This window comes from Rhodamnia argentea, chromosome 11, assembly GCF_020921035.1.
Source record: "Rhodamnia argentea isolate NSW1041297 chromosome 11, ASM2092103v1, whole genome shotgun sequence".
NCBI lineage: Eukaryota > Viridiplantae > Streptophyta > Magnoliopsida > Myrtales > Myrtaceae > Rhodamnia > Rhodamnia argentea.
The window spans coordinates 23786480-23797018 of NC_063160.1; the positions used below are offsets into that span (position 1 = coordinate 23786480).

The 10539-nt window shown below is 39.6% G+C and overlaps 1 protein-coding gene and 1 long non-coding RNA gene across 3 annotated transcripts; both read left to right on the forward strand.

Annotated features, from left to right (window-relative positions):
• Positions 1-37: 37 nt before the first annotated feature.
• On the forward strand, positions 38-952 carry LOC115751166. Its single transcript, XR_004016582.2, has 3 exons — positions 38-258; positions 455-506; positions 614-952. It is a non-coding gene; the product is annotated as an uncharacterized LOC115751166 (long non-coding RNA).
• A 4046-nt stretch (positions 953-4998) lies between these two features.
• On the forward strand, positions 4999-7598 carry LOC115751181 (tRNA (adenine(58)-N(1))-methyltransferase catalytic subunit TRMT61A). 2 transcript variants are annotated; one of them, XM_048272795.1, is made up of 4 exons: positions 4999-5375; positions 5447-5947; positions 6540-6784; positions 6934-7598. In XM_048272795.1, exons 2-4 carry the CDS (start codon positions 5499-5501, stop codon positions 7167-7169), a joined length of 930 nt encoding a protein of 309 aa, XP_048128752.1. In that variant the 5' UTR covers positions 4999-5375; positions 5447-5498; the 3' UTR covers positions 7170-7598. The 2 variants fall into 2 exon arrangements, with proteins under 2 accessions (XP_048128752.1, XP_048128754.1); XM_048272797.1 differs by having other exon boundaries at positions 5034-5116.
• The last annotated feature ends 2941 nt before the right edge of the window (positions 7599-10539 follow it).

Sequence of the window (10539 nt, forward strand, 5' to 3'; positions counted from 1 at the left end):
TCCTCCTTCCCCAAGTTTGTTCATGTGAAAATGGGCCTGTGTAGGCACGGGCCCATGGGAGAGGAAAATCAAAAGAGGAAAGGCGCAGGTGAGGCCCATCCGTTTATATTCTCTTTTTCTTTTTCTTTTTTACATATATTACACCGTCCGCCTCCCAAAAATAGAACAAGACCAAGGAGTCAGCCACCACCGATGTTCGTTGCCGAACCAGTAACACAATCCAATTCCTTTGTCGGAACCGAAGAGTACATTGCACTTGTATGATGGATCTCCACGCCTTTTTTATTTTTAACTTTGTTCATATTATTGAGTAACTGCATAAGTAGTTCCTTTACACACGGAAAGTCCTCTTAATTGTTCAGCATGCATTGTTTAATCCTCCAATTAAGGCTTCAGTTATACCTGAGCACGGTTGCTCTGACATTCACAAGTTGAACTCGATTTGTCTTTTCAGGAAATTATAACGGGGGCGGGACATAGCAATGCTATCGATTGATAGGCCATTGGTAAGTACATCAATTTTGTAGACGACCTCACTTTGTACTCTTCATTTGATAGGTCATGACAGCGGTTGCATCAATTTCTGATTGACTTATTTGTTTCATACATTCAGGCATCTTATTGTACGAGATGCTATACGGGCGGACGCCTTTTAGAGGAAAGAACAGGCAGAAGACATTTGCCAACATCTTGCACAAGGATCTAACATTCCCAAGTAGCATTCCAGCATGAACTTCATCTATATGAGACATTAAAGGAAAACATACTTCCACCTGTTGATGGGCTTAGTGTTCTCTCAACATCATCCAATCTACTTCTTAACATGCTATGGATTTTCGTCTTCTTCGACAGAAAGATTTTTAGTGAAGTCTGACTATGCTTCCCTTTGGACTTTCACAGCCATCTTCCACCTAAATATGTTAATTACTTGTTATGCTCGGCATTTGTTTTAGCATTCACGTGGGAGAATTTGATGAACTGAATCCTTATTTCACACTCCGGGTAAGTCTTGCAGCCAGACAACTCATCTATGCGTTGTTATGGAGAGATCCTGCATCCCGGCTTGGATCAAATACTGGCGCCAATGAAATCAAGCAACATCCTTTCTTCCGGGAGATCAACTGGCCTCTCATTCGCCGCAAACTACTTTTCTTTCAACAGTGAAAGCTCGCCCCCCGTCCTGTCTCCAGGAACTAGTCTCTCAGAAAACGTATGGGGGCCAAGATGAACCAGGAACTGACGTACGATACCTTCTATGGTTGTTGAATTATGTTTTTTTCCCTGCAGTCCCCACCTCCACTAGAAGCGCCTCTTGAGCTAATAGGAAAGGATCCAAAAGCCAAGGATGTACATTGGGAAGATGATGGAGTGCTCATCTCTTCCATGGATCTGGATATATTTTGAAGGTAAGTCTCCTATCGACTCCAGCGAAACTGCAATAAATGCAAACACCTGCCTTAGGGAAATGAATGCCTCCTAAACTTCTTTGAGGGAATTTGGTGTAGCTCTACTAATTAGGCTCTCTCTCACTTGTCAATTGGCGATCAATGTGCAGGAAAGTGAGTCTATCCAAACATTACTATGCGAAGGATCTCCATTGCACATGCCCCGGTATTCCTCTTTCATCCAAAGACAGAGAAACAGAGTATTGAGGCTATTAAGGGCTAGAAGCAGAAGCAGCAGCAGCTAAAGGTCGTGTCTCAAAATAGATAGGTTTGGGCAGAAATAGTCTGGTTGCGTGCGTGAAGGGATGATGAGGAAGAAGGGTAGAAGAGAGGAGATGGTTAATTTTATCCAATGGAGATTCAAGTAAAGGGCCAAAAGAGCACCAGCTTATCTCACCACCCCACTTTTTCTCACCCCCTCAACTCTTTTCAAACCCTCGTGTTGAAGCAAATTGGAGGAGTTGCTCTTCTTGGTTTCTTGACATTCGGTAATTGGGTTGTTAAATTAGGAAAAAATTTCAATTAAGGGTTCGAAATGCTCTCATTTTCTCAAATAAGAATATGAAGTGTCTTACTTGTTTCAAAAAGGGCTTAAAGTGGTCATGCCCGTTTCAAATAAGACTTGACCTCGCCGATCGGCTAAGGGCATGCATGGTAACTGTTCTCATTTTTCGATTCTAATTTTGGAAACAAAAAAGAATGAGAATTGCGTTTGGTAATGCCAATAGATTTGATTATGATCCTAGAATTAGTTTTAGAGTAAAATACAGAACTAAAAAAAAAGTTGATTTTGAAAAAAAGAATCACTTATAAAAATCACAAAACAGAATAAATTTCACATTTCTCACTTTTCCCTTTCAGTTCTCTTGTCACTTTTCTCTTATCCTAATAAAATAAAATAAAATAAATTAGAAAAAATTGGAAATTTTTTAAAAAATCACAAAAAAATTTAGTCCCTAAAAATAGAAGAAGTTTAGATTAGGCTAGTTTGACCTCATTTTCATAAATTTGGGCCTAAATTTCCTATATTTCACTGATTTCACTCTTTTGCAAAAAATGTCGTAGAAGATAAGGGCATCCAACATGCAGATGATAATATCTATACTCGTAGCCATACTACAAAATGTGACCATCAAGACGCGAATTTGGAATAAAACACCCACTTGAATTTAGGACAAAAGCTATAAAATGATACTGAAGGACTTGAACTTCGTATCAAGGAGGATAATATAAATTTTTTTTTGTCAATGGATAATTTGGTTATTTGGCTGCTATGTTTGTATATATTTTAGACAACGCATCATTGAAAGGAAAAAAAATGAGTTCTTGATAAGGGAATTGTCCTGTGCTTTAAATGAACTTCAAATGTCATGTATTAAAATTTATGTTTCATTTATGACATCCTAAAAAAATAATGTATTTTAAATTATTTTAGTGTGTATTGGAAATTATTCTTCAATTTATGATGAAATTTTACAAAGTAACTATATAGTTATTTGACTTAAATAAAAAAAAATTAAGAAGAGAAACAGTTTTTCGAAATAAAATTTATTTGCGGTTATCAAACACATTTTGATTCTCTAAAACTTATTCGGGAATATAATCAGAAAAAAGTCATTTTAATTATAATCAATTTTTCGGAATATAATGGTTACCATGCGCGACCTAAATATTCCGGCTGATCAAAGGCATTTTTGTCAATATACAATTTTAACTCAGTTTTTCATTAAATAAAAATAAAATAAAAAAGAGGAAACACAGATAGTCGGTGTTTGTTGTCGAGGTCATCGATGCCTCGGCGAGAGCCAGCAGGCCCTCGCTATAGTCTAAAGTCCCAAATCCGGGCGAAGGTCGCCGATCCTCCTTCTAACCTAGGCAAGAGTCGGCGACCCACACCCGGATCTAGGAGAGGGTCGCGGCCCTCTCTCCGTGCTCTAGCAAGGGCCTATTGGCCCTCGTCCTTGGTGGTAGAGTCGTTGGCACCCCAACAATAATGGCCGTTGCATCACAAGCGGGAGTCCCGCCTATGTTTATTTTTTTATTTTTATAAAACAAAAAGACAAATAACTAAAGAAAAAAATTAAAAGAATTAAAAAAAAAGTTGATGACGAAAATGCCCCCAACAAATTCGCAAAAGGCTTTTTTTGTAGATTGATATGACCACTTCAAACCCTTATTTGAAACAATATCCATTTAAAATCTTTATTTGAAACAAGATCTATTTCGGACCCTTATTTTAGAAAATGAATGCGCCATTATTTGTAATTTTACCTTAAATTTGACCATGACCTTTTCATCTCTTGGCAAAGTATCCTCTACGCGACCGGCTCATCCCCCATGTGGGTTGAACTTGCCCCGTCCGTCTAGATGATTTGTCCTAACGATAAACTCTATTTCCGTCAATCGAACAATGTATCTATTTAGACTTGAAATCTTTCTTCTAACGTGAATATTGATAAGAAGGAAGTTTGTCAGATATGATCAAAACATGTGAAAGGGAAGAGATTCGAGCAACGGAGTAAACTCCAACATGCTTTCCATCCGTCAAAAATGTGATTATAGAATTGAATTTCATGATCATCATGATAATAACTAGTTTATACTAAATTACAGAGTAATTGAAAGAATGCATGGCCTTTGGTTACATGGAAAATGATATTTGATATTGAAAATTTATGAAGTACCATGGTTACCTTTGGGACTTGAGATATCTTGAGGGAGAAGTGTCAAAAAAGTCCTAAACCTATTGCATTAGTGCCAATTCAGTCTTAAACCTTTTTTTGATGCCAATTAAGTCCTAAACCTTTTGCATTTGTGCCAATTAAGTCCTAAACCTTTTATTGGTGCTAATTTAGTCATAAACCTTCAGTATTGTTGTCAATTCGGTCCTAAATCTTTTATATTTATACCAATTGAGTTAATTTGGCCAATTTTGACGGAAAACCGCCGACATGGATATCGATTGTCTTACATGGCACGGCTAGCGCTAACTTGGAAATTTTTTTAATATTATTTTAATAATTTAAATAAAATTTAAAGCATTTTTTAGTTTTTTTCAAAATTATTTTCAAAAATTATTTAAAATATAAAAAAAATTTAAAAAATATCTACGTTAGCGTCAATCGTGCCACGTAGAATAATTAACGTTCATACCAGTGATTTCTAATCAAAATTTGCCGAATTGACTCAATTAACATAAATGCAAAATTTTTAGGACTAAATTGGTACTATTGTAAAAGGTTTAGGACTAAATTGACACTAATAAAAGAGTTAGGATTTAATTAGCACAAATACAAAAGGTTTAGGATTGAATTGACACCAAAAAAATGTTTAGAGCTGAATTGGCACTAATGTAATATGTTTAGGACTTTTTTAACACTTTTCCCGATATCTTGAGGTAGACTCCAGATAAATCCTTTTTTTTCTTTAACTGTCGTTGAGTTTTTTTACAAACAATAATTGATGGGTTATTCCCAATTTCTCATTGTTTAACTCACCTAACTTTACCCCGCACGTAACTCCAACATTACCACGAAAAATTAAGAAGAAAAACACAAAAACCCATCTAAAAGCCCGATCTTTCCTCCTCTCAACCCGAATCTAATTCGGCCGCCGCCGCCGCCAACACAACCGCGACCACTGCCGTCGCCGGCCTCCGTAGCCGCCTCTGGGTGCGTCTCTATCTCTCTGTTTCTCACTCTCCACGTCCATCTAGGTCTCCGTCTCCCTCTGTCTCGCGATTGCAGCTGTCGCTGGACGGAGCTCGATGACGCGCGAGTTCCGTTCAGTCTCCCTCGATGAGCCGTATCTCATAGACGGCGGCGAATTCAGTGGCATTCGCCCACGCGATGGAGCTCAAAGGGCGTCGAGCTCCCTGCCGTCGACGGTGCTCGACGCTGGAAGAGCTCTTCACCGTCACAATCACAAGTAGTTATCTCACATACGCGCCATGTGCGACATTATGCGAGTTAAGCCAATGCTTGTGCTTCATGCTCTTTCAGGTAATTATCCGTGTTGATTTGCGATAAGCGTATCGAGATCTTCAACGACAAAATGTTGGCTCTTGACCCCTCGAAGAAACTATCCTTCAATAAGACGATTGCAGATGGAGATTTGGTGATTGTGTACGAGAGACACGATACCATGAAGGCCGTTAACGTGAGCGAGGGGTCGGTTTTCCAGAACCGTTTCGGCGTGTTCAAGCATTCCGATTGGGTCGGGAGGCCCTTCGGATCCAAGGTGTATAGCAACAAGAGCGGATATGTCTACTTGCTGGCTCCGTCTCCGGAGTTGTGGACTCTGGTACTGAGCCACAGGACTCAAATCCTTTACATCACGGACATCAGCTTCGTGATCATGTACTTGGAAATAGTTCCTGGATGTCTGGTTCTCGAATCGGGAACGGGAAGCGGGTCATTAACGACCTCACTCGCCAGGGCGGTGGCTCCTACCGGTCATGTGTATACATTTGATTTTCATGAACAAAGAGCTGCGTCTGCTAGGTAATATTCATGAATACTCATTACGGTGGCGTGCCTTACATTTTGGAAATGGGTGTGCCTTGCTGTTTTTTGGCCGGCTTGATCTTTTGGTTCTTAGATTCTGTGGTTACTTTTGTCAAATAGGTTTGGTGATTCCTTGTTATGAAATTCAGTATATTGGCTTTCTTATGTTGTTCCCTGAGATCCTTTAAGCTAAACCAAAGTGATGCATGTGCAATTGTTCACTGTTTTCTTAATGTCTTCCATTTGCCTCTATAGAAGCTTCTACAGTTATTAGACAGGACAAGAAAGGATTTATATCAGTACTGGAGAAAAGAAGGAACAGGGTTTGGAAGGGTCTGAGTCACAATGTTGTTTGAATGCTAATGACTGATAGGTAGAAAAAGGGAAAAAATTGCATTATGACATAGATATGCTTGTGGTTAATTGTCATGGGTGAAGTCATAGCTGTGTAATCGGGCCTGAATTTGAGAGTTTTTTTTATTTCAAACATTAAGAATTTGCTAGAGGAGTTTCTGGTTAATTGCTTGAAAACTCGAAACTCTATTGCCCTTTATAATCTCTAAACACGCTGGCTTGACCTTTCCGATAGGGAGGACTTTGAGAGAACAGGAGTGAGCAGCGTGGTCACTGTTGGGGTTAGGGACATCCAGGGAAAGGGATTTCCTGACGAACTTTGTGGCATGGCCGATGCTGTGTTCTTGGATCTACCGCAACCTTGGTTGGTCATAGTGTCGGCTGCAAAAATGCTGAAACCAGACGCCACTTTATGCTCTTTCTCACCCTGCATTGAGCAAGTGCAGCGCTCATGTGAAGCACTTAGGATGAACTTTACTGGTAAATGATTTCATTTCTACCAACTCTTCCATGTTTAGATATTTTTTGGTGCATTGAGATGGCTATACAGGATTTCCCTTGTCTCTAGGTAATTCATTTTGGTGGATATATTTCACATTAATGACCATGTGTCTGTTTCATGTGTCTAGACATACGGACCTTTGACGTGCTTCTTCGCGCATATGAAGTCCGGGAGGTCAAGAATGATAGTATGCAAGGTCACGGAGGCAGCCCTAGTCAGCAGCCTCCATGCAAAAGAAGACAGACTAGTGAAGGAAGCAACAAGCAGGAGAGCATCAGTTCAACTATCATGGCAAGGCCTTCTGCTGAAGCCAAAGGCCATACCGGCTATTTGACATTTGCAAGACTCAAATGCTCCGAATAAAAGCTGTAGCAAGTCCAATGGCACTGTGAAATGTTGTCAATTCTACACACGAGTCCATCTCCGGAACAGTTGCAGTTGGTTGGTGGCCTTGTCTGTTCTTGAGTCAGGCAAACTGGAATTGCCTGAATGATGAGAGTCATGATATTTGGTTATAGAAGCTTGGTCAAAGGTGCTCTATGAAGAAGCTCGGGAGTTGCATCTCAAATCAGTGAACTTTTGCCCCAAAGAGTTTTCTCCTTTATGCCAATCCTCATCCGTGGACTACTTTCATTTTGCCTTCTCACGTGTGATATGTCTGAGGTTCACGAAGTTGAAGGTGGGAGAACTTCACAGTTGATGAAAAGAAATGGCAATTCTTCGAAGGTCTCTTTCATGCTAGTTCTGATATGCTATGTTAAATGGTCTAGCAATCTGTTGCACGACATAATTCATGGAATTGTCTCAGGGGCGTGCACTTTGTGAAGGCTCATACCTATACCCTTCACGTGAGCGAGATCGATATTAGTCCAGATATCTTCGAGAGGGAAGACAGCTTCCCAAGCCTTTGCTTTGCCTTCTAGGATGCGCTAGGCTTATGATGGGATAATTCTTATTTCCAATGTTGAGGCTTTTCCCTCAATGCTGGTCAGCCATTATATCAAGGCCATGGGCCATCCATACCCGCAGATTGATCATTCTTATATTTGGCCCTCAATAAAGTGCGTGCCTATGTCGTGTTTTATGCATTGACTCTTGAACATGATTTCAAGGGGCATTCAATGACGATTAAGCTGCTTTCTGATCTATGGGTAAGTCAGCTACCGATTGATGATGGTACTTCGGCCTGGAGGCCAACTGAAAAGAACTTTTGCAAGTAGATTTTTCTCTGTCTGATCATACTGTGGGCTTAAGGTTTACTAGTTGTTGTTTAGAGTTTTCTCTAGCTGCTTTTGCTTTCGCTTTCGCTTTTAAGGTATCATTTTCCATCTTATATGGTTGCATACATGCTAGGACCGCCTGCTTCACCTGGATCCATACCTTCTGGCAGTGCCTTTTCAACCTCGATGATGAATAACAAAGGACCACAAGGTGAAAGCGAGGAACAAGGATCGTCGAATCATACAAAAACGAAGTCAAGCAAAGCTCTTCGGAGAAGTCTCTATCCGCATAGTATAACTAGAACAACAAAAACATTAGGTTTCAGATAGGCAACCTAGAAAGCACAAAAGATGTAACACGAATAATACAGTTGAGAAGCAGCTCTAACATAAGGGTCCTTGATTACCTACTAGGGTATTCGCGAATTCGGAATTAGCCACTTTGGTGAGCAATCATCTTGATCAAGTTTAGCTCCTTGATCTCCCGACAGTGATGGACATTATGGTGATGATGGCGACGGTGGTGGTGGCTATCACCATCCATCTCCAAGTCCAATCGCGTTCATTATCACATCTCTTCCCTCGTATTACCACCACCCTCGCTCAGCACCTGATGATAGTGATGGTGATGGTACTTGACATGATAAAGCCCAAGATTCCCATTCCCATCAATTATCGGAACTCAAAGTCACCACTGGCTGGCCTCTGGGTTGGCAGCGGCGGGTGATGGTAGTGATGGCGCTCCAGCTCCTGTTAGGGGTGGTTGGCCACTTCAGGCTATCCATTTGAGCCACAAAAAACGTTTGTTGCCAACAAGGACACTGATCGCCTCTTGGTCTCGTGGCAGCGGCCGTTGCCGTGGTCACGACCACAAGCCAGTGCTAACCATTTCGGAGGAGATTGCTTGCGCTTGGGGGCGTTCTAGTGGTTTTCTATGATATTCTTTGTCCTTCTAGGCATTCTCTTGGCTATCTCGGCTCATTTGTTCCCAATCTGCTTGTGTGCCTGACTCAGGATCTTGTCTTCTTCTATGCTCCACGAGTCCTTCTGCTAGGAAAATGATAGGAGCCAAGCGAAAAAGAAGAAGAAGAAGAAAAAGAGGAGGAGGAGAGATGGAAAAACTTACTCTAGGGTTTTGTGAGTTTGGGTTTTTGGCGAAGTCTTAATTTTGGTAATGTGTCTTTGATTACACTTCATTAATAGAATCGATCATTATTTGATTTTCAGTCTTAATCGATCAAATATGGTACAAAGTATTTGTATTTACAAGCAGGTGTAAAATGTTCTCTTGATATATATTATGGTGAAGTTTCTTTAAAAGAAAAAAAAGAGGGAAATTGATAGTGAATGTGTTTACATCCTTCTAATATAATTTTGGCTCTTATTCAGGTAAGGCTTAATTGTGGTGTATTCCTAATTTTTTGTGGGCAATTTAATAGTTGTATGTTGTGTGTTAAATGGAAGACTTAACCTTTTGTTTTGTTCTTAAATAGCTGCCCAGCCAGAGCATGGAAACGCACGAAGGGATCATCCAATTTCGTCATCACTAAAAATTAGAAAAAAAAAAAATACGTTTCATGAGAATGAAAGCATCTTTTGAGATTTTCACAGCCCTGCTTGTAAAGCATGGTTTCGCATGGGCACTCGTCCCCATGCATGCTTGTGAGTTGTCGCATATGGACTAAATGACGCACGATAAGTAGTATATCAGCAAACTTTAAGAAGTCAATCAACCCAAAACTTAATAAGGATAAAAGAAAGAGATGGAGTCACGAGTTCCACGCACCAGGCGACATGCGTTAGTTAAAAATAAGAAAATAATTTTTTTTTTTCTGTGGACAGGTATTAAAAGAAACACATATCCTCAATTGTGGTGTGTATGGAAGGTGTGATTATGGCATTAATTTATGATAAATCAAAATGGAAAATCACAATGATTGTTGAATGTTCATATCCTTTAATTTATATGAATATCATATATCTATCTTTAGATATACGTCCTATGTATGCGATTCATTTATCAAATTGGAATGTTCTATGAATACATGACTAAATGAGTATAACGGTCAACATAATTTCATATAATGGAAGGTATAATGGTGGTAGATCCTAGAGCAATAGCAAATTATGGGCAAGAACTTGAGATCAGGTCTCAAATGATTATGCCATTTCTTCATGCACTGTTTTTTGACTCTACCCTCCGGTATCTGAGCACTATGAGACCATTTTTTTTCATTTCATGCATCTCAACCAACATTGTCAAGAACTTGCACATAATTGAGAACGAAAAATATATACAATCAATGTATAAATTTCTTCAATCACATATCACCCTCAAAATTTTGAAAAAAGAATATGCCTAGAGATCCCGACGAGGAAATTAAGCTAAAAACACATATATCAAAAGAAAAACAATCAAAACAAGAAGGAAAAAAAAAAAAAATAGATGAAGAAGAAAAAGCAAGAAGAAGGGAGAAAAAGGCACGATCTTAGTTACATTGTCAAATCATTGA

Bases quoted from the DNA above. Each gene is read 5' to 3' on its own strand.
- LOC115751181 (XM_048272795.1), top strand. From the start codon at position 5,499: ATGTTGGCTCTTGACCCCTCGAAGAAACTATCCTTCAATAAGACGATT. The intron at 5,948-6,539 runs GTAATATTCATG...CCTTTCCGATAG, and splicing joins CAAAGAGCTGCGTCTGCTAG to GGAGGACTTTGAGAGAACAG. The intron at 6,785-6,933 runs GTAAATGATTTC...TCATGTGTCTAG, and splicing joins ACTTAGGATGAACTTTACTG to ACATACGGACCTTTGACGTG.